Raw genomic sequence first — 25,240 nt, 5'->3', positions numbered from 1 at the left:
CTATTTAAGGAAAGGCTGGATGTGGCACTTAATGCCATGGTCTAGTTGACATGGTGGTGTTAGGTCACAGGTTGGACTCAGTGATCTTAGAGGTCTTTTCCAACCTAATTGGTTCTGTGATTCTGTAATAGTAACCACTACCTTGCACCACACACAAGGGTGACATACACACTTCTCATCTATAATGACCAACAAAGATTGTTTCAAGTTGAACTGATGCCCTTTCTCAAGGGCTGCAGCAGCAAAATGTATTCTAACTTATTTACACAAATGTGCAAGAAGGGCTGCCAATTCGCATGACCTAAAGTCAACCTGCCCAGCAGCCACCTTGCCCCACAAAGATACCTGAAGTTCAGTAAGCAGCTCTTAACATCTCCTTCAACACTCCTCCTGCTGAACCGAAATATAGTGGCAAAGGAAAATGGGAGCTTCTCAAAAATATCTGTGTTTTTGTTTTCCAGCTTTTACCCTTCCTCCTGCTGTGGACTGAGGAGTGGCTGTGGCTCTGTCCCCTACAACCTGCACTACACTGGCCTGAAGCAAAGTCAGGTTCACCAGCCAATTGCAGCCTCCCTTTGGCTTGCACAGCTCTGCTGAATAACAGCCCTTCCTTCCATTACATGACTAAATACAGCTTTGTTTCAAATACCTGGAATCATTCCCACTTCTCAAAGGACCTTGTAGCTTCTGGTTTGCTCAGAAGAAACCACCTTCCTCCAAAAAATCCCTTGCACTCCTATTCCTGTGTTGGCAGAGGCATGCAAGGCATGCTTTAGCTTTACCCTAGGTAAACTCTCCCTTTGGATTGCGACAGCCTGGAAATCGTGGCTGCGCACAATTCCTTCATGAAACAGCAGGCTGGTGGCCTCCATCACCACAGTTCTTCCTCTGCCACCATAGCAGACACACAGTCCCCCACAACCCCACAGTCATGGATAGCTACAGCAACCGAGCACAGACACCCGACACTGCACAGCAAGACTTGCCCTCCCCTCCCCAGGCATTCTCGGTTCACATGGCTGAGAAAATGGCACTGCGACCACAAATTGTAGGTCTGCCTTCACCTCTTTTATTGGGGTCATCCCAAGAGAAAGAGACATTAAAAGGAAATGGGCCAGAAACAGAAACTCCTGCTTGCTCTAATGAAAGCTGAAGTCTCCTTCTCCCCTTGTATGTGCCTGGGAGGGGACAGGGTGGCAAAAAATTAGCAGACTTCAATTTGAAGTAATTTGGATTCTCAGTACTGAAATAAGAAACTATTACACAGTGATTGTCTATGAACAATCTTAACTGTAAGAACCTCTCAGGGTTTGCAGTATGTTTTAAAGGAAACTGGTAATCATCCGCTTTTTATTAGGTAGCTTATCTAAACAGCAAAGGACCCCAGATTTCATTGTGTCCCCAGTGCTCTCATTACAACTCCTCATAAAAGGAGCTATACCTGCAGACTCAGTGTGCAATGGGAGCTTGCCCCCCCGAGGGAACGTCACCACCTCAAGACATGCAAATTAAGCCTTATGTCAGCAAATTCAAAATGCACCTTCTTTAGATTAAATCCTTTAGAAAAGGCACCCATATCCAGAGGCAAAGGAAGTCACTGGAGAGAGAGAATTCTGAATATTCATATGGCTCATGTCTAAATATAACCAGTGTATGTATGTGTATTTAGTTGTCCATATATTTACTTACACACACACAAAGTTCACGTAAGTCAAGTGAGGCACTAAAAATTGAGGAAACGTCAATGTCAAATTTACTCACACTGTCTCTCCTGCACATACCATGAAGCAGGGTTTCTACTGAAAATTGTTTTATGAAGTAATTGCAAGGCTCTGCATCTGTAGATCTGGGGTTTTTTTAACAGTCTTATCCAATACCCTGTCCTCATACCCACCTTTCAGGATGTTTTAGAACAGTATTATAAACACTCAGTATAGTTATTTTTCTTAAAAATCATTGACACCCAACACAAATGCTCTCTGACAGAGAAGGAAAATGAATTTTGGATTCACACATCCTGCAAATGAACTGCAACTTGTGACCAGCAAGGCAGAATATGTTAGGAAAATAAAAATAATGTTTGGTACAGAAAGGATTATTGAACAAAGTATTTTTATCTTCTACTCAGGAAGCCAAAGAAGATATTTTCTCTGACTAATTTAGTTGAATAGTATTCTGTTGGAATCTCAAATTATTTCCATAATCTCATTCCAGATTTCAATTCCTTGACTAGGACACAGAGGTGTCAGGACATCTCAGTAAAATCACTGGGACAGATGTAAACGTTAAGTGCATTTCCCTAACAATCACCATGTACAGAGAACACAGATACCAGCTTTGAAAAGTTTAAATCCACATCCTGTTTGCAAAAATATAACCAGCTGGGAGCAAGGTTATCAGCTTAGTTCTAATGACACTGCACCATCTAAGTCAGATCGTAAGACTCAGATATCATCTTTTTGTTTCTTGTGGAGAAGCTGTAACAGCTGTATTTCCTGTCATGGGACATAAATACTAAACCCAGGACAGAAACTGGGGTTACATCACCTAGACCAGACCCCTAGCCTCTGTTTTAAATGAAGAACAATAGGAGATACTTTTGCCCACTATTTACAAAGTCATCAGTATTTTCACCAACGAGTAAACACTATAGGAAATGTTTATAAGACTTGCATTCATCAGTACTCAAGACCAGAGAGGCTCTGTGATTTGCTCGTACAGTGCAGCAGCAGAAAAATATTTGTTTAATAGTTCTCTAAAAGCTGATCACACCAGCAACTCAGCTTTCTCAGTAGTCTCTCCCTTCTCCCCAGATTTGACAACTGTTTCCATCCACCTAACTATCAAATATTTAACAAAATAAAAGCCCTGCAGATCAACAGTGATGTTTATTACACCAGCTCACCTCAAAACTCCTTCTCCACCAGCACTCCTGTATCCAGTTCAAGTCTATCAATTTTCAGTGGTCCTGATAGGTCCCAATTCCCATCTCCAGCTTTGGGAAGGTAATCTTAAAACTTATTTTCCATTACCTCTACTTCCACAGGAATGCTATCTGAGAAATTCCTTAAATGCAGGAAAATGCTATACAATACAGGTGCTGATAAAGACACTGTCTTTGGCCACACTATAAAAAGTACAGTTATACCCATAATGCTGAATGGAGTATTTCTGAAGTCAAGTAACAGTTCTATATGGAAATTATGTAACTATCCATTCCTCTAAAGCTTTCAAATGAAAAATAAAAACCACAACAAATGATATTTAAAATGTGCTTACTTTAAGAAGTTTAAAGGACTAGCAAAGGTCATACATAAATTCGTAAAAAGATGACAGGAAAGAAACAGGAAGCTTGTAAGGAAATAATATTCACTTCATTGCAGATATTTTTTTCAAATGCATAATTTATTTTTAAATTCATAACTTACAATTATCTTCCACATCCTTTTTGCTATCCTCCTCTGCAGGAAACACTTGACTGATAGCAGCCTGGAAAGTCTGTTTGGTAAGAAACATTAACATTGTCAGAATTCCATAAACCAGAAATACAGCTCAAAGACATCTCATGCAATCACACAAGTGAGTGCACTGTAATTGTGCATGATTTAAAATGAAGTCACCAGCTTTATACTTCAGAATTGGAAATTTTACTGAGTTACTAGATGCAGACAAAAAGCTGCTGCATTTCTATTACTACACTACATTATAAAAAATGAATTCACTGTAATATATATTTTAGCGCAAAAATATTTGATCCTCAGGTCAAAAATTGCATGTCATACTGTGCAATACAAAAAATAAGACTAAAAAAAGTACTGCAAAGGTAACAGTATTATAAGTGACACACAATTCCCTCAGTTTTGCAAAGAAGAAAGAATAAAATGCAAGTCATTAGTTCAGTCAAAGTACTGTGCTGTCATTATCATATGCTATTTTAAAACATTCCTACTTAAAATAATCATGTTCAATACATAATATCCTTTGTACCACCAAATACTGTAGCTTTGGTTGTTGTTTATTGGGGTTTTTTCTTCAATAAATCAATACTACAGTAAAACAAGACCTTCCTTCAACCCTTGTATTCCAGTTATACAAAACGACCATTTATCAAGTGTTCACATCCAACTGGAAAAATTCATAACAAAAGCAACTTTGTTTCTTTATTCATCTCCAGAAATCATCATTTATATTGCTGTAAAAAGGAAGGAAAAACATCCAAGCACACATGCATTACAGCATCTGCACAAAAATACCTATTGTACAAGGCAGATTTTTAATTATACTTTTTTGTTTACTGTAGTAACAGCTTGTTTGAGCTAGCGATGAATGAACAAAACCCCTGTTGTATCAATTAAACACGACAGCCACCGTGCCGCTGCAGGCACAGGCTCCTTCTCTCCGTGGAAATGGAGACAAGAAGTCTAGTCTAATATTTGAAACGGCAACCAACTGGATCTAAAGACTGAACTTAATAAACAAACATGTTTGTTTGTTTAATATTGTACTCAGCAAGGTAGCCCCATGAGAAATATCTCACAGGGAAATTCAAGAGAAAGACAGGAACTTGTTTCATATTTGCTTGAACACAACAGTATGAGAGCTCCTGGGGTTTACACCATCATTAACAGCCACAAATTCCAACTCTCTTTGAGGTGGGAAGGGTTAAAAATGTCTCAGAGCAGAACTAATTACTGCCAGACAGAAAACATTAAATCTACAATATCCCTTCCCTACCAAGTTATCATAAAGTATGCAATTTGTAGTCATAATTAAGTATATTTTGTCATCTCCTTATCAGAATCTAATGCAGAAAAATATGTTCAAGATGTTTTCCTAAGGGAAACAAAGCTGCTTGATGATGTTGGAACATCTGAACGTCCATCACACCAACTTCCTCCAAAATATCCTTTATCAGAGTTTGTCAGGGTCATGGAAGCCTTCAGCGTCTTTACCTACCTCACAAAGACCCCTGCTGCTATTCAGAGTTTTAGCAGAGCAGAGATTCACCACACCCTTTCCTCCCTCTCACAGTATTAGAGTAACTACATGTTATCCTAATCATTTTCTCTACAAGTTTGTCAACAGTAAAGGTAAATCTTGTTTGGTAAAGATGTATTTGAATACAACGGTTCCCCACATAATCAGTTTCCTGTACGTGAAACAGTAGGAAAGTTTAAAAATAGTATAACCAGGTTTTCAAAAATGTAACTTCACTTCTTGTTCTTGTCTGCTGATGTGTAAACCCATTAACCAGTAACAAAGACAGGAGAGAATGAACACTATTCCCAGCTATTCTGTGAGACTCTTCATAAACCTCTGATACTTAAACATTTCTGGAACTAAAGTTGGCCATGCTGGAACTATCCCAGAAGAGGAGGGGCTTTTTCAATTTCCTCAAACTCAGCCTTCTGATTAAAGATAAATTTAAAGGAAAAAAAGAAAAAGAGAGAATTCATGCTGTATCATCTCCTCCATTTTTCACTCAATGTAAATTGTGAATAAATTTCTAGAATATTTCAGAGATGATAAAACAAAGCAAAATGAAGACTTACCTGAAAGCTAATGTTTTTCCATTGAACTTTTTTAGACAAGAGAACATAAGTATAGTTTCAACTATGTCATCAAAATAATTCACTGCTGTATGTCACAGTTGGAATACTGCTTTACATTAGGTAAGGTACTTGTTACGTAGGTAAGTATGATAGCTAAATGTGCAGACCTCCAACTACTAAAATCTAATATTTTAAATAGAAAATGAGCAAAGTATCCCAGATCTATCAATAAGAAAATATGCAAAGAAATTCTTTACTATATGTCCCATTTTTCAATTTTTTTTAAACAATTATTTTAAGGAAAAAACGCTTCAGATACTTGAGGGAAAACTTTTGCATAAATCATAGCTTAGGACAAGCTTGTTCTAAGAAAGTGGAGAGGGTATAAATCTTAGGAGACAACAGAGTGGTCTTAAGAAGCAAAACAAGGTTTAGGGGGTTTTGAAGGGGTTTTTTTGTCATCTTTGTAATGAAGCAACCCTTGAAATCCAATGGCAATCTTAACTACTCTCCCAGAAACTAGATGAGTGAAAAAAGATATCTTTCCATTCAAGCAGGATCTTCTTTCTACCATGCAATCCAATATGTGTAACCATGCCTTCCTTTATACCTTCCAGATACAGACAGCAGACATCCCTACTCTTAGCTGAATTTTACAAACCGACCTACAGCAGTACAAGCCGTGTGTTAAGACAGACAAGAGCATGTCTCACTTGTGCAAGCAAGTTGTGCTCACAGTTAAAAAAAAAAAACAAAACAACAAAACCACCTTAGCTTGAAGCCCTGAACTTTGAACATTCTGATCCTTACTTTCAAAGTACATTTATTGCTTCATACTTAGCTGGGAAAAATACCTTTCTGGTTATTCACAGCATACCAGAGCAGGTGGCCCATAAAGCCCTCCGTGACCCTTCAGAAGTGGCACAGAGCCATAGGTGTCTCTCAGTCGATGGCAGGAGGGGTGTCAGTGAGTGTCTGCAGCATCTCACACCTTCCCAATGACTGCCAGAAACTCGTGACTGACGATGCTCTAAGAAATGCCTGCCCCCCACTCCTCAGTGCTCCGTGGTGCCCGGGACGGCATCTCAGGGTACAAGCCTTTCCAGTGCATCTCTTCCTAATCACTCTACTTAGATTTGCTACCTCCAGGAAAAGAGTAAATTCCCCATTTGGCAATTTCACTGTCATCTGCCTTCTCCCTGTTATAGCTTCAAGGAACAAAAAGATATATGCAACAAGATCTGAAGCTATGAATCCCAGTATATTCAGAAAAGAACACTCTTAAGGGAGAAATGAAAATGCAATACTAGTTGAGTTTAACAGCTGGTTCCCTTTCTACCTGACTCCTTCTTTGTACACCAGCATGTGACTGCTGGTGGGCCATGGGCCAGGACTACCAGCTCTGGTACCACCAATCGAGTTTGGAGCCCATTCTCAGGGCAGGACTCCAGCTCTGTGTGGGACCATGCTCATTAGCAAAGCACTCTCCAGTTTCTCTGGCTTTTTTTCCAGCCCTGGCATTTATAAGCCTTGCAAGCCAATGATCTAGTTTTTGGGAAGAGGTTCCTATCATCCTCTGTTCCAGTAAAATGCTTCTGCAGCTCGCAGTACTGTTCTTCGTGCAGGGCAGGCTGGGTGACTCAGATCCCCACCTCCCCGCTGTACAGCCTCTGCACGGAACTGTAAACACTTGGGGAAGGGCTGTGGTGCCCAAAACTGCTCCTACTGGGGTTTAAGTGAATTGGTGTGATAGACCTCCACAGAGTCTGGACTGGGTAACTGGGTTTCACAATATGAAGTAACCAGGCACCACAATGGCCTCAGCTCCTCTGCCCCCCTTCCACTGGTTGCTGCCATCCTGAAAACTTTCCACTTCTCCATTTTTAAGTTGGATCTGTTCTCTGACCTGGTTTGGGGTGTCACGCACAGCTCGGCAGGCGCAGCTGGGAGGATGGCACTCTGCTGTGCCAGAGCTGGCCATGGGTGGGGATGGGAGGGAGGGGTTTAAGACAGGGTGAAACTGCTGCCTTGCAGCATTTACTGCAATTATTGACAATAGTGTCATAAAAAGCAATAATCAAACACATGCATACACATTTCCTTTTCAGACTGTGACCCCTGGTAAGCTACCAGTGCCTACAGAGAATACATATGACATGGTAATGACCCAGATTAAAAAATAATAATAAGTTACACTGCCTGGATATGTTTACAAGATCAGGTTACTCCTCTCCTCCCTGTAATTATCATGAGCAACCCTGGAGCTGCTCGATCACGCATTCTTGCTGAAGAGCACTTCTGAACTACCATTTTAAGAAAACAAAATGATAATGAGTATTAATGCTGACTACTTCAAATGAATGACCTAAGTGCACAAGGACAGAGTCTTCTTAAAAAGATAAAAAGCAATGAGAAATGTTTCTCTAAAAAGAAATAAATGGCACCTTGAGAAGACTGAGAAGATAACCAAGAAAACATTTTACTCCACCAGTTAATATAAGGTTAATTAATTAAGTTTTCTAGTTAAAAATATAGGACCATAGTCTCTACAGCATTTAGACTGTGAAGTGTTTGTTCCCTTAGATGAATGAACATTAGGCTCTTAATTGATCTGCTTAATTTAAAACAGTCAGCAGCAGAATAACAAACTCTCTAGACAAAAGAGATTTTTTTTTTGTTAAGAAAACCATGAAACAAAATATTTGTATTTTAGGATCTTGTTTTGTTGTTTTGGGGTTTTTTTTAAATTATATATGGTCCCTGAAAGGAGCACATGTTAGAAATAAATAGTGACTCAGAAATATCCTTAACCTTATTATTGTTTCAATGTAGAGGCTTTTGCTCTTTATCCCATCAGGACCATTTGGGAATATAAACAGAAATAGCAGTGGGGGTGAAATTTATTTAAGGAATTTTAATATTAGCCATAGATTTGGAATATTTAGTACCCTTGTCTGAATAATCCTGCTCTTCCTCAAACTGAAGAATCCATACTACTACTACTACAAAACCTATAGACTTTTATCTCTCACACTCAAAAATCAGATGTTACACTTTGTATTTCTAAGGAAGGCAAAATCAACTTCCTCTCCAAGATGCACAAAAAAGAAAGCCTATAAACATTCCCCCTAAAGGAAGGACTGCTGCATAACCTTTTGACCTGTGACAAGGCATTCTCTACTACTGCTGACATAAAAAAAAGAAGTTACAAAACACATTGTTGTCTTTTTTACATCCTTGAATATAGAGAAAGGACAAAACTATAAGAAAGAGCACAAAAAACATATTCAAAAAGACTGAAATCAACTTTTGAAATGGTGCTGATCTTATTTTAGCTCGTACAACCCAGGAGTATGACCATTTGAATTAGGATAATTGAGAGCTACAAGGTGCTTCCTGTAAAAACTGACATTTAGTTACGACATACTGAGTTGGAAAGATGTCATGATAAATTAAGCCATTGGAACACCCTAATTAGGATGAATTACGTCTTCATTTACAAGTTACATTTATTTTGACTTTAATTTGATGTAGCAATTCCATAGGACCTTTGTTTGACATCGTATTACTTTTCAAGGTACTTGAGTTAAGAGGATTCATCTCTCAGTCTTCATCAGTCTAATAGTATCTAATCCTAGCCAGGGCCTAGCACATCCCTGTAGGACCCTTCCTATGCATGTAAGGGAAAAGAGAGAAGCTAATCTCAACAACAGCCTCTTAATCAGTGTCTAACTGAGAAAAATAAAGCATACAGTACTGAATCAAATGGCTACGGAGATTCAAACCTCCTCTTTCATGAGCACATACTCAACGCACATGCAGATAACTGACAGAAAGTACACGGTTCTCATCAGTGTGAGGGGTCATTTGCAATACAAGCTAAAGCTCAACAAAGATCCTTAGCCAAAATTAGAACAGAAAACTGATTTTCTACTCCTTCAGGCTGTGTGCAATTGAAGATACTGGCAAAGATCTGGCCTACAGGTAAGGTGGTTTCTTGTATGTTTTTTCTCTTTTCCTTTTTTTTGTGAGACACTTACCTTGCCTTTCTGATTCAAAGGCTCAATAGTTAAGTTGTCAGGGCCAATGTCCACAATCATCCCCATCTGAAACCCATCAGTTGGGTGTGGAGCCCAAACGGGCTTCCCATCTTCCATTGTGGGATCTATCCAGTATTTCCTGTAAGAAAAAATAAAACTAAAATTAATCAAAACACTTTGTATACAAATTTAATAAACCATCAGGATTTACCTCACAGACTTTAGTTTATTATGTTTATTTCTATTCTTCAGTATGAAAGGAGACAGCCCTTGCAGACTGAAGCAAATTACAACCCGCAATGCTTTGCCTACAGAGGACACCCCTTGGGCTTCAGCATGGAGAAGATTCAAGACCAGAACCATTTCTCATGGGATCCACACACTGCTCCCTGCAGCTCTTTATCCAGCTTCCCTAACTTGTGAACCAAGAAGGGAGTCTATCTCATGATCAAATTAGAAGTGCAAGATAGATTCAAAGCCAAGAATATACTAGGAGTGTGTATACACCCATATATGGATACACATGTAAAGACACACACATATGCATGCAGTGGGTCATATGACTAATAAATACTTGTCTGTACTTGATCTGGTGTACAAATATTTCTATTTTTGCAACAGCACATGTTGAGGCATGTGAGCAGAAATCCAGTCTCTTGGCATTTGAGACAAATGAATGTGTTCACTCTTTTTGTGTGGCTGAGCATATGGCTTTCAAATAACCCACAAATATATTTGGTCTCAATTGATTTATCATCCTGTAAGTCTTTTAAAGGCTAATCCTCCTGATACTGTAATATTACAGCTCTTCCTCTTAAGGAACTTTATTTTCTATCAAAAAATGACATGAAAATTGTTTTGAATGAACTTTGATGTGCAAGTGAACAAGATGCAAAGGCCAAGATACTCAAACCTTATGCTCCTCAAGTTATACAGCTAAATAAGCTCCCAGTTACAAAGGAGGATTTGATTGCGTGCTATACTCATTGAGCTAACCAGGAAAGTTGCCAAGGTTGGCACACTTTGAATGGCTAATGGTGCCATTTTAAATATGCTGAATTGGTCCCTTTTTTTGTGTGGTTTTGTTGTTTTGTTGTTTTTTTTTTTTTTTAAATCTACTTTATAGTCCTTACCATAGTAAGAATTGAGTCCACTCAGCTTAAAAGGCTCACTTCTCCTGGCTGTTCCTTATTCCCCTCCAAAACTCATTCACATACTAAACTGACATGTTTTAGTGATTCCAACATTTGTAAAAAGTAATTTCATACCACCAAGGTGTAACTAGCCTCTCTCAGAATGGAAGAAACAAACCTGCTAAGCAGCAAAGAAAACACTGGCAGCAAATTCTAGAAGTCTAAGGAAAGCTTGGGAAAGTGTCCCACATTTTTCTTTTCCTATATCTGAAGAAAAAAGAAGATCCAAAATTTCTCACAAATAATGAAGGCTTCAGACCCCTTTGCCATAAGCAGCAGCAAGGAAGAAGAGTAGTTGGCCCACCAGAAAGCTGTACAACTAGGAGCAGAAAAGGACACTCTTGCCCCTCAGAGGATCTGTCAGCACATGCTGCATGACCTGCTTTTTACTGCCTCCAAGGACAGGTTAGAAAATTTTGAAGAGAAGGAAAAGCCTGCCTGTGATCTCTTTGAGAATGCTGCTGGTCTTAGTTAACAGCAAGCTGTCTTGTTCCTTGGCAACTTTAATGTGAAATTACAGAAAACTTGTGATTTACTTTTCTCCCATGAACAGAGCATATAAACTTCTTTTAACTACACACCAAGTTATGTTCTAAAACCTGCAGTATCACATTTACTTCTGCTTACTTCCAGCATTTTGCCACAGCCCATGAACTCTACGAAACAGCATCTTCATCATATGTTGCCATCACCATATAATAAATCCTGTAAACAACATCTGTATTCACTCACAACTGGCTGTTGGCCATTTTTTCTTTAGTTTATGGCACTGAAAAAGGATTTTTTTTTCCCAGCCAGACCTGACCTCTAGATCCAGCTGCCATCGTGGACATAGTTGCTAAACAGCTGAGTTTATTTCTGGATATAACCAAGCCTTCATTTCTTCACAAACCTATCATTTGCTTTTAAAACGCTAGTTCAAAATAGTAGTTAAGCGATATGTCACACAACCACTAAAAACAAGGCTGTCTTTTACACCCCAAGTAGCATGGTCAGGGCTCCGGACATAAACATGTCACACGAGAAACAAACCCTAAAATTACTGCCAAAATTTCAGCAAAAGTTACAATCCAACCTCCCCAGTTCACATCCAGATGCTTCTGCTTTGTTCACTGACAGGGATTTTTGCATTCCTACATATTCTTAAGGCTACTTCATACTTTATTAATAAATTATAATAGGGAAGCTGAAAAACTCCTCTTGAAGGACAAAGCAGTGATTGAATTCAACCACCACCAGGAAATGCAAGTTTAAGAAAAGTACCTGAGGCTTTGCAAGCATCTAAGAAGCTATTGGGTGAAAGCAATCTAAATACAAGTGAAGAAGTTATTCATGGGACAATTACTCTTAATAAACACAGTCTTCTGGCTGAGTAGTGACATAAAACCAGTTGTAACATTTTGGGTTTGGCACCACTCCATCTCTGTCAGCTGGGACTCTGACAGGGAGCACATTGAAATTGGATACAAAAACCTACCAGGTATTATCTGCTCTATTATTTACACCCCCATCTGATGTTATGTGCCACTGCCTTGAGACAAATGCATGAAGCCTATTCCCCAACAAGCTCTTGAATAGCCAGTTTCCAGACCAGCATTTTACAGTGAAGAGAAACTGTAAGTGGGAACAAACTTTTTCCCAAAATGCATCCATCTAAATCCAGTCTACATGCAGTCCACCATATTGCTAAAAGAGCACACTGTTTCTGAAAGCAATGAAAGCAAAGAGACTCATGCCCAGGCTAAAAGCTCTAAGGCAATAAATTTGATAGCAACAGCACCAAACACAAGGAGTCGCCAGAATGACGCTTCCAAAAAAGGAGACCAAAGAAGTTATCTCCCACATTCGTATTTGTATATATGCACTCAACATATTTTAAAGTAATTGATTTTAAGCTGCTAGATCATTTTGGTCTCCACAATTAAGATATCTCCAAAATGAAGAAGAGAATTCACACAGGTTATGCTTAGAAGTGGGAAGCCAGCTGCCCTTTTCTCTTTCTACAGTCCATAGAAAGACATCAGGAACCTGGTACTGGAGTTTTCCTCTCTGTTGAGCAGGAGAGGGATAGTAATAAAATAAGCCTTTGCCTGAAGCCGGTAAACTTAATAGCTATTCCTTCAAATGTCAGATTTTATTTCCTCATAATTGGTATGCAATAACAGACCTTGCCTTAACTACCAGTAGGAGTACTTAACACATTCAGCACTGGCTAAACACTAGAACTAGTGTTCAAACTACTTGCAAGACAAATCACTGCCCAGATTCCAAGAAAAATACCCACCAATATTTCTGTAACTTTTTTCTGCACTATTATTCCCCTTTTTGGAGAATGTTTAATGACATTATTTCCACAAAAAAATTATCTACATAACGAATTGAGTATATGAAACAACTAAGAATTCCTCAGTTGAAAGTTGACACACTATCCTCCCACTTACGTTTACATAGGTAGTATTGATTTTAAAAGAATGTAATACAACTACATTTGGGTGTTGTAGATTATTCAAAAGGAAATCAAATGCTACCATCTGGTGAAAGAATTCCACAAAGGCAAAGTATGGTAATGCAATTCTAAACTTGTTGCCAGAGCCCAGAGGCAGGCATTTGCATGATCTGATCCTACTTACTATCCTATGAACAGTCTGCTATACCAAGGCACTGTACTGATTGCTCAATTAACTAATTAAAACAAATGAAAAATTAGAGTTCATTAAACAACCAACAGTAACTCACTAGAATGGCTAAGTCCAAGGAAAATAAACTAGTTAGAATAGGTATAGTAGTAAATTATCACAGCAAAACATCTAGGTTGTTTTATACTAAAAATACCTTGCACTTGTGTGTTTAAGAGCTGCTCAAAATTCTGCTGATTACAGCAGGCGCACAAGAATGCTCTGGGAATGCTCCTGTAAACATAAAGAAGAGACCAGACAAAAAAAACCATTCATGCATAGTGGTAGCTTACTGTCAGACAAATTACTTTTGCAACCCTAGTTTACTGATCAACTGAAACTTCTCCAAATCAAAGCTCAAGCAGCATGCAGCACTCTACTGCAGGTGACAGTATTTCAAATGAACTGCAGATATAGCAGAGATTTATTTTTATTTGAGCTCATTACAATCCATTGTTTAAGTGAGTATTAAACTGATTCTGTTTTTATTATTTACTTTTCCAATTCACAACAAAACTCTGCTCTAACACATTCTAGTTTATCCATGTCACACTGCAGCTTTTTCTTACCTAAAATAACATCAGCAAGGTAACTGTCAAGCAGAGACTTCTGCCAAATTGGAAAAGAAGAAACAGACTGGACTACAGCACAGCACAAAAGTACCTTCAAAACCAGCTTGCTTTGAAAATCTCAATCTTGACTTGTTAATTTTCACTACCTTTTGTAGATGTATGCATGTAAAATAAAGAGTAATCATTCCACATCTGAGAACTACTAGATAAAAACTTCTTTTAAAGCTACCTGCTCTGACTGCTTGGGACAACTTGAGCACAACAGCTGAGGAAATTATTCTCATGGCATGCTCATTTTCTTGCGTATTTGCATGTATCAGCATGTTTTCAATAACGAGCAGCCAGAAACTGATTTCTGTAGTATTTCCAGATGAACCACTCTTTTGTATTTGTATTCACTTCTATTTAGCATTCACATTGGAAGTACCTCCTCTGCTGTTGTATTTATTATTCAATAAGAAAAGACAAGACAGTCCCTCATGCTTAAAGCAAAGGAGAAATCTTATTTTCTCTACATTAAACATGGCAATTCCTAATCAGTAAAGCACAACTGCAATATTCCATATAATTTCTGAAAACACCTTTGCCTGGAACATCCATGCTCCTGGAAGAACAAATTTTAAGGAGCAAAAGAAGGGGTGTGGTAAGGACAGGATTAGCCTAAGACCTGTACAGCTTCCTCTAAACCATCTCACCTTCCTGTGTGTTAACTGCTGCTTGAGCCATTTCACCCCAGCTACCCTCCTGGCTTTGCTCCCTGCTCCTGCCTCCTCCCCTGCTGACCATCTTGAGAGGTACTTATACAGGGCAGGAGATGGTCTGAGTAAGACCAAGTACTTTGGAAAAAAACCATACTACTTTATCTGCAAATATTTAAATGGCTGTTGCATCAAAATAAGCTGTTAAAAAGAAGGAATTCAATTAATGGCAGGAAATTTCCACTACAGCAACTGAATGCTTCATGTATATCATCATCATCATCCTGAAAATGAGGTGATACAGGCATTGCTCAAGAGCCATCAGGTTTGAAATACGTTTCATGCTTTTTCAAATGCATCATGTTCAGTCAATCAGCACTTTTGTACGTATATGCACCTTTCATATAACAAAAATGTAGCCCATTAAAAAAACACCTCTTGTAGGAAGCTTATCCAACATAATTTGTACATCAACTGAACAGATTTCTGTACGGCCAAGTGTCTTTCAGGTGTTGTTTACTAAAGTGCTAAATTCTCAGTATTGCTCAAGAAATACAAATAAACCTCACATGGACAAGGAAATCTGCCATTGGAGGTTACAATGAAGCTTCAGGAAATCTAGAGGAAGGAGAGTTTAGGCAAATTTAACAAACACACCAACTCTGCAAGTATGGCAGAAGAAATGAGTCCACAAGAGAGGCTGTACACAGTAAAAGATCACTTGTGGCACACCAGCAGAGGAGAAACAGCAAATATTCCCTGAACTGTACCATGTGAGATGATGACATGGAGTGGGGAAGAAGGAAGATCAAATGAGACTTAGCAAAGGAAGACAACAACATATATGTCATGTTAATCAGCAGATTGATATTGGCTCGTATTAAATCCTGAGGTAATCATGACCACGGTTTGTACCTGACCTGATGGAATGGTGAAGCACCAAGGCATATAGAAAGGGGAAGAAAGAAAAGCTAATTTCTATAAACCTTAAAAAATAAATTGAAAGGAACAAGCAGCTTCCATGTCATCAATGCCAATAGATTTAGCTCTCTGCAAGCTGTAGTATGGAAGCATTAGCTTAGACCATTAAAATAACAAGCCATCATCTTATATGAAGCTTTGTTTAGGGACCCTATAAAAATGTTAACAATAGTTCTGGCTTCAAGAATATCAAATCTACCAAAAGGCAACATCTCACTTTTATTAAGCCTAATCAAAACCACTGGCTGCAAAAGCCTCAGTGGACAGTTTTCCAATCTGCCAAAGATGGGGGCTGCAGGACCAAGTGTTTGTCCACTGGACTCTGCTTAACCAGATTTATTTGGGTTTTTTTTAATGCATTCCTCACCAGACCCCATGAGCAACAAAAATGTTTGTGGCACCTGACCTAACTGTCCCCCATGCACACTTTGCCCACCTGCTCACTCCATGGCAAGTACTGACTGGATTAGTCAAGGTATGGCTTATGCAGTAATATCATACTGCAGCAACAGCTCAAAATGAGAACAAAACAAATAAAAAAAACCCCTAAATTTCATGAAAGCTAAGCTGAAACAGCTCTTAGTTGCAGCAAGGTAGTTCTAACTAAGTTATTAACAAAATTCTAGCTAGTTTTAAAATTTTGGTGGACTTCAGTAGCAAGTATTCGTCCAATTCAATTGCTGTTATACAAGACCAAGATGAATTTTGTACAGCTTGGAAGTTTGTAAAATTCTAACCACAGATGTTGTGGTCTTTTGACTATGATACTGAGAAATTAAAACTCAATTTGTATTAGAATCAGCAAGGTCTGATGATTTCCTCTCTGATTTCTGCTCTTCTGGAAGCTTCTTAAGCTACTCTTCTCTCAAGAACATTGTTCTTATTTTAGTTCCTACTAAGAAAATATCTTTGTCCCATTTGTTCATTAAAATAACCTGAGTGGAGCTTCCTGACAAACCAAGAATTAAGTATGCCAAGGGGATCTGCATAAGCATTTTCAACCAACAGCACTGCCTACTCCAGTAATAGCAACAAGCAGAAAGAGGAAAAGTAGCAAAACACAAAACACAATGTCAAATTTGAGCAGAAAAGCTAAAATTAAAGAAAAAGCTCTTCAGTTATGGTCTGGACACTACTTCAGAAGCAAAACAAAAGAGAAATGAGGACTAGAAAAAACAGAAGAAAATTAACAAGGCCATGAGAGAGATTTTGAAAGAGGTTGTTCAACTTAACTCTTCCAGGCTTTGCAAGTCAGCCCTAGTGAAACCAGCAGGCAGCGAGAGGGGAGAAAAAGGCATACCAAGGCAGAAGTCACCCAACAGCAAAGACATCAAAGCAAAATCAAAAGTATCTTAAGCCGTCTCATGATATATAAAGAACACATAGGATGCACTTTTGCAAATCTAGCTGGAGTAGTTCAGGCAGACAAGGTGAACTCTGGAGTTAACTATCCCTATGGCAGTAGTCATGCTGTGTGATCACTGGCAGCAGTGCTCAAGCACGCTGGCTTGAATCATATTCCATGAACAGCCTCAACAAGGTCAAGTAACTTCAAACCCCTTCAGCTAGCACTTTAACAGTGTATTAGTTTATATCCTCATTTTTTAGGTGAAAAAGGTGCCACTTTTTCCAAGTGTAAACATGAGAAAGAACAAACACTTCTTGAAGATTGAGGATGACTCTCTCTAAGCTAACGAACTTTAAATTCTCCTCTGGTTATGTCATTTTCCAGCCTTCCCCACCCATTCATCTTCTATATCTCATACACTCCTATTGTCAAATTAGAGTGCCCTGTTTCCTCACCCATCGTGTGCTGCTGCCAAGCTATTACTCATCTTCAAGTGACCAGTATAAGAACTGATACGTTTATCCTCTTTTAAGACTGTGCAGCCATCGGTCTCTCTTTGAGCTTCGCATACAAGGTAAAACAAAAGCAACCAATTGGCCTAAGTCTACCAAATACAATGGACCTCGCCTCCAGCATAGAAAGTAGAAAATCTAATATGCAAATGGAAAAAAAAAACCCAGTAAGAAAGTCCTTAATTTGATTCCCAAATACTTAAAAGCAAAATGGATCACTTCTCATAAATACTGGTTATTTATCATAGACATACCAATACCTGGCCACTGGCTTCCATAATCTGAACTGCAGCTATATATACCATAAAGATATATATATATATATCATAAAGCTGCCCATTATGATAAGCAATCAGGACCCCAGAACTTTAATCCTCTGTAGACCACTATCAGTGTTGGCTAAAGCACACGTTGGTGTGGCCAGCAGAGCCTTGTACCAGTTAAAGGAAGCATATATTGCATTTTATACCGGCTTCTGTCTAGCCGATTCAAAAAGAGGCTGAGGTAAATTACTATTTACTGAGGTAAATCCCAGTAATTTATTCTAACTCATATGAACACAGATAAACCCAAAAAAGTTCATATCCTCCATACAAAAAAAATCAGAGGAATAGTCCTAACCACCAATTTAAGGGGGGAAAACCCAAACCAAACAGAAAAAAATAAACCACAAAACAAACCCCATTTTTGAGTGCTTTTGAATTTTTGTTAATTCACCAGCAATTCAAGAACTCTGCACAACTTAAATATTTTTTTACCGAAAAATACTTGAAGTAGAAAGCGTACACTACCTAATGACAATATCATCTGTTTTGTACTTTTATAAGAGTGATGCTAAGCCCTTGACACTCGAGCAGCCTTACAATTCCAACAGAGAAAGTCAAGAGCTGAATCATAAACTAGAGCCTATCAGTAACTTTGCTCTCCCCAGCTGCCCCTGCGAATGCTTCAGAAATACCACAGAGTATATCTGGCCACTTCTCTGAATCCATGTCTTGTCAAGTTTTGAACTTCAGCTATATAACCCTCTTGCTGCAGAATAATCAAATGAAACTAAGTAAATACAGAAATAAGCAAGCAACCAACCTGCACTGAGTTTTATCAGTTTGATAAATTCATACACATAAATAACTGAACAGAGACATATTTGCATGATAATTTGTTTTTTGAAGTGCAACAATAAAAAAACATTGCCAAACTCTTCCTGATATAAACCTGAAAATGGAACTGATATTTTAGAAAAATAAGAATACATACTCAGCCAGGATCCAAGTCAAGTCAAATAAACTAAGCATTGCAGATGGCAGCATCAAAGGCTGCTGGGGTGTGTGCAGGAAACCTCAGTTGCTTGACCTCAGACCAATACAAAGAGCCTGGGCTGGAAAAAAATACATTTGTGCTTTCTGACTTACTACCAGTATAACAAATAGCATGATGTTTTTAAATAGTATTTTGATTTGGCCACTTTATTAGAGGAGAAAATACTAGAAACTAATGACAGTCAGCATCTGCAAATTAAAAGGTATAATCCAGGAGCTGTTTACTGCCATCCCTCTCTGTACAGAATCCGTAACTCTTTCAGAGACAGAATTAGTTCCTAAAAATACTTACATTACCAGTTTCAATCTCCTTTTTCCTCTCTCCATATCAGCTTGTACTTATTACAAAAAGTATGGGTGAAGTTTATAGGCAATGAGCTGAAACAGACAATCCGCTACAGACCAGTGAACTCAGGATAAACTCTCCCTTCAGAAACACGCAACTAAAAAAGGAAGATTCTTGTCAAAAATCTACTCAAATCTTGTCTACGAATAAATCAATAATCCATTAAGTAGAACTACTGCCAAGTTCACACATCTCATTGGTAAAAGTAATTCTGAGGGAGGTGACTGAAAGCTTACTCTTTAACATAAAAGATCGTAAGAGTCATTTAAGACAATTTTAACAGCAAAGACAAGAAAGCTATTTCAAGAAGGGACACAGAACATGTTTTGTCAGCAAATCCATTAGTTTCCTTGGGAAGATGAGTATAGCGAGCCCATTACTATGAGACAAAAAAATAGTAATTACAGCAAAAGATCATTTACACTATCTCAATCTCAAAAAAATTATCTGGAATATATGATTTAGGAATAAAATCCACTTAAAACCCATAAAAATTATCGAAGGTCTAGAACATCTCTCTATATATAAAGAAAGGCTGAGAGGGCTGGGGAAGAGAAGGCTCCAGGAAGACCTTACTGTGGTCTTTCCATAAATGAAGGCAGCCTATAAGAAGGAGAGAGACTTTCTATCAAGGCCCCTAGTAACAAGACAAGGGACAACAGTTTTACACTGAAAAAGGATACATTTAGACTAGATGTAAGAAAGAAATTCTTTACAATGAGATTTGCCTGAAGAAGCTGTGAATGCCCCATCCCTGGAAACCTTTAAGGTCAGGTTGGATGGAGCTTTGAACAACCTAGTGAGGACAGAGGGGTTAGACTTGATCTCTTTAAAGATCCTTTCCAACTCAAACCATTCTGTGACTCTAAAATAACCTTTAATTCTTGTACTGTTCATGAATAGTTTGTATTTTCACAGAAGGCCAAGGACAGTAAAGGCTTGGCATTTGACCAGCAACAAATCAGACAAAATCTGCTATTAGCCCTGACAATCTTGGCAGCAGGGAAAAACTGCAGACCACAACAACTTCCACATTAGCCACATCCTGACCACAGCTCAACCCTCTCATTTTTTGGTAAGACACTACTCTCTCCAAAATTTGAGAAAGTTCTAGGCTTCCCTAAACCTTGGTACACGGTCATGCAGATTATAGACTCTGGACTAATCTTTGCACAGATTTCGCCACAGCCAAAGACAAACAGGCTGTTTTTCTTACTACTGATTCAGTATCTCAGGGAGCCACAGAAATTGACTGATGCAGCTCCCATAGCTCCAATACTTTTATGAATCATGAGTTATAAGAAATCCAGCTCAAGTACATCATGCTCACTTCTTGTTCAGAAAACAGTTAGAAGATTGAGATCAAAATCCAACTGCATTTTACCAACTGATTTTAATACCTCAAATACATTACCTGAATGTTTCTGCCCATCCCCATCATGTACAAAATATTATTTATTAATTTAATATGAATGCTGCAAGAAAGAGCATCCCTGCTCATGATTCTGTTAAAATCAACAATGAGTAAAAATTACCAACCAGCAACACCACAAAAATGGCTATAAATTTTCTGCCCAAGTGTTAAAAGATCTACACAAGAGACCAGGCATAGCTGAATGCATATTTTAGAAAAAATATGGGAGACCTTTAAGGTTTTCAATAGCAGGTGTCATCGTGCAGGCAACAGAGCAAACACACTCTCTCTTCACAGGCAGTAGAACCACCCCTGGGGCTGGGAACTGCACAGTAACCACATGCGCACACAGTCTCAATATATCTGATACAAAAGTAAACAGAAAATAACTCATGCAGAATCATGGCTCCCAGGACCAGCCCTTAAGCATAATTACAAATTCTGTACAGAAGCTCATGCAGAGGACAAACCACCACAGTCACATGCTAAGATCAGACTGCTTATTTTGGCAAAGAACCGAGAAGTGGAGTCAAGAAAAGCTTTTACTCAGGTTGTAAATTCAGAAACAAAATGCAGCTCAGGTGTTTTTAAATTCAAAACTTCCTGAACAATTACAGCTGGAAAAAATTTCTGGGAGAATGAGCACTGTCATGCTGCCACTGCTATTTCCCAGTTGGGGTCAGCAGCTCAAAGGTAAGAGCATTTATTCGTGGCACTTGAGCCTTCATTTCAGACTATGTAAAATGTTTTATATGAAAAATACATCTCCAGAGGCTAGGAATGTCACCTAAGAAATAACACCAGGTCATGAAGTCCTGTCCATGCAGTCTTCATTTAAATCAGCTGCAATGGTTTCAATCTAGATGTCAAGAATTGTCCATCCAGTGATAATCTGATGGTTTAGACATTTTTACAGGGGTAGTGGATCTAAGATTAGACAACAGAGTGAAGTTCTGCTAAATAAAAAGATACTGCAATTATCATGGGCACTTTTTCCTTTTTATCTTTCCATTACACAAATATTTAGTTTCAATTCCATTTTCCTCTCTTTAAAAAATATTCAAGAATTTAACATTGTGGTGAGATTAGGATCATATAACAATAATTTTCACCTCAGGAACAAAATGGTAAATGAAAACACCTACATTATTTTCAACTCTAAGTAACACACTTCTTCCATTTTGTTGCTCTTTAGTCCTTCCTACAATATTTTGAATTAAACTGAATGCATTGTAGGGCAAACAAAGTATTACGCTTTCAAAACCAAAGATACCCTTTAGAAGATGTGAATGGTCAATATAAGACATTCCTGGCTTAGATTTTTTTTTCTTTTTTTCCTAATTGTAAAGATTTTAACAATACTCATTATGCCAATAAAAGGAGAATTTCAGAAACAGAAGGCATATTTATTTACACTTTTTTTTCCAAGTCATTATTTTTCCTGACATAAATCTGAAAGATAAGTTTTAAACTCAAGGGATACATCTCCGTTAGCAAGTAACACGGTACAAAAGGAGTAACTGCGTAACAGTGAAACAGCAGCACTGAGGGACCAGTGCCCATACTATGCACATCTTGAGGGTTTTACTAATTCTAGTTTGTACCACGTATCTCTAGTCTGGTCCCCTTGACTGAATATGAATTTACAGCTGCAGACTATCAGGCATTTTTCTAAGGAGCATCTTCCAGTCTGGTTTCATCCAAACAGGATCCAGTTTGGTACCTGGGCCTGCAGTGCCTTAAATGCAGACAACCAGGAGGTTCAGTACAACAGTAAACTCCTAAGATGAACTAAACACTAATGGAGACACACCTCTACTCATTCTTTATCCAGCTGCTGATGGTTACTGGCATGAGAAAAGACTCTTGTTCTAATATAGTGACAAACCAGGTTACGGTACTTTTTCCCCTTTCTTATCTGCACTTCAACTTCATCATCATTTTAATCTAGGCTTTATTCTTTAATACCAAGCATGAGTGATCATATAATACATAGCTACCAATCATACATCATCATTTAACCAGGAAAAACAGTCTTAAAACAATCCAAAGACAGTTTATGTTTTTTACATTTTTCTTCCTTCTTTCCTCCTCGAGGATAGACTATAGCTACTACAACACAAAAATATTGCCTTAGACCTCCAAAGTTCAATACTTTAAATTTATGCTTCTTAGAGTACAAACACCAGCTAAAAATGAGTTCCACCCTTCAGAGCTTATATAACTGTAGTGATCTCACCCTCTAAACACAAAGTATGATTAAAATTATCTTTAGTTCCACTTCAACTGTCCCAAGATGCTTTAGCAGTCCCCATCCTGTGAGCCCCCAGGAGGCAGCTCTCCCCAGCCCACCCAGGGACACTGCACTCCAAGTGCCCGTCAAGCAGCCCTCACCCCAGCTGTGGAAGGACACACAGAGGTACTGTTGTCTAATCAAACAGGTCTCAAAGTCACTTATATGCTCAGCTGGTAACTCACCCCTAGCTCCTCATCAGATGATACTGTGGACTGGAAATGTGGAAGCAACAGCAACAGGAATGCGAGTAAATCCTGTTCCTGCACGTTTCGACATAACCCTGCTCGACAATCCGAACAAAGGCTTGCGCTTATTCAGCCTACAAATAACTTTAATGACTGTGTTTTGTCTAAAACTGGGGTATGGATTCCTCTCTCCGGAGATTAATCTTCCTGCTGCTTGTCAGACAGGAGAGATTTGAATTAGGGCTTTAAGTCAAAAGCACAGTTAGCATCTACAATCGCGCACACCTAACCATGTATCAAAATTTCTGTTCCTGTTCCAACATCACATTATAAAAAGTAAACTTTTATTTCATTTATGGACAATATATAAAACACCACTCCGAATTGTTTCAAAGACACGCTGAAAAATACTATTAAATGTACCCTCAAGGGAAGTGTAAAAAGCTCACACACAGAAGCTTGAAGTTCCCAAACACAAGATTGCTGCAATGTTAACTCTTCCCTACAAAACCACAGATACCACCACCAAAAAAAACCAAGTAAAGCTCCCTCATCCCTCTGCCAGGACAAGAGGTACCCAGGACAAAAGTCCCATTTCCCATTTCTTGGTACTCTTCTCCCCAGCTCAGGCAGAACCAGTCCCAGCAACAACAGAAAAATACCTCTGCCAATGTGTATTATCTGTACTTCTAAGAAATTCTTTACTGAGAGGGTGGGGAGGTGCTGAAACAGATTGCCCAGAGATCTTGTGGATGCCCCATCCTGGAAGTGTGGCTTTGAACAACAACCTGGTCTAGTAAAACAAGTCCCTGCCCATGGCAGGGGGGTTGGAACTACACGAGCTTTAAGGCTCCTTCCAACCCAAACCATTCTATGATTCTATGTTAAAAATAAACAAGGTAAGTCTGCAAGAACTTTGAATTACGAGTAGACTCAAGGAGCATACAATCCTTTTGTAGACATAAGTTTCCCTTTACTAAAAGCAAAATATTTGATACAGCAGTACAAGAATATCCAAAACATTAAGCATATTTTCACAATGATTCAGGTTTAAAACTCAGACCTTCCCAAACCCAGTGTTTTTTCCATAGCTTGGAAAAAAAATTTTAGCAGCTTTTCTCATCTTCCCAACTGATATTACCTGCAACATTTAAAAAAATTTAAAATTAAAAAAAAAAATCTAAACTACATACAAGCATGGCCTGAATTACTTGGACACAACCTGACTTCAGATCTTCAAAGCCTATCTAGAAAACAGTGACTTTGATCATCAGAAAATATTTTTTTTATTTCAAAAATTATTTTATTTCAAAAAGAAGGATGTACATATTGTATTTACCAAACAACTGTATTTTTTGTTCTTGGGTTTGTGCAACATAAAGGGGAAAAAAAGGAAAATGTAACAGAACCTGCAGTAGCAAACCTTCTGGAACTCAGTACCAGAGTTTCCTTGAGCTATCTCATGTCAAGTATGGTTGACATTCATTGTGTTTCTCCACTATAAAAGTAGGGCACTTTATGTGGATCACAGAATTTGGCCCATATAAACTTTAGGATTTAAATAACACTCCTCTAAGAACAGTTAAAAATAACTGCTGGTTTGGCAGGCCCCAAAAAGGAGATTAAAAAAAAGTAATATTTCAAAGACCTCACACATTAAATTTCTGACAGAAATTCAGCAGAATGGTGCTCAGCAGAAATTTCAGGGGGTCCAGAAATCAAAAAGACTAAACGATTTTTTAATGAGCAAAACTGACATCATAGGTTCAAACCATGTCTCAGCTACATGTCTACATATACCATGGGAGGTCATTATACTCAATAGCAAAACCATCAAGAAAGGCAATCAAATGGATTTGCCTAAATGAGTGAGAATGACCAGAAAGCACAAAACAGGCATTTCTGCTTAGTGCTTTAATTGACATTCTTGAAGAAATTTCTGATTTTCTCAACACTGTTTCCAAGAAACAGGCACAGCCCAATTTAATGCAACCTGCTATACATCATTAGGATTCACCCAGGTGACACAAAAGGAAAACCCCAAACTTAATTAGATAATTTCAGATCAGTTGCTATAAAATCCATGGGTTTTATTTGGCACATTTAAAC

At 38.3% G+C, this 25,240-nt stretch overlaps 1 protein-coding gene across 6 annotated transcripts in view; it reads right to left on the bottom strand.

Moving 5' to 3' along the window:
- MYO6 (myosin VI) overlaps positions 1 to 25,240 on the bottom strand; it is a 104,894-nt gene that overhangs the window by 65,112 nt on the left and 14,542 nt on the right. For all 6 annotated transcript variants that reach the window (XM_048297393.1, XM_048297390.1, XM_048297391.1 and 3 more), the window contains 2 exons: positions 9,593 to 9,731; positions 3,429 to 3,498 (listed from right to left, as the gene is read on the bottom strand). In XM_048297393.1, coding sequence (XP_048153350.1) covers positions 3,429 to 3,498; positions 9,593 to 9,709 — 187 coding nt within the window. In that variant the 5' untranslated portion in view covers positions 9,710 to 9,731. Of the gene's footprint in view, positions 1 to 3,428; positions 3,499 to 9,592; positions 9,732 to 25,240 lie in introns of those variants that run through there.

The sequence above is a fragment of the Corvus hawaiiensis genome, chromosome 3 (genome assembly GCF_020740725.1).
Source record: "Corvus hawaiiensis isolate bCorHaw1 chromosome 3, bCorHaw1.pri.cur, whole genome shotgun sequence".
In the NCBI taxonomy this organism is placed as follows: Eukaryota; Metazoa; Chordata; class Aves; order Passeriformes; family Corvidae; genus Corvus; species Corvus hawaiiensis.
The sequence above is the reverse complement of the archived record's forward strand: the minus strand, read 5'-3'. Positions and strand labels throughout refer to the sequence as shown.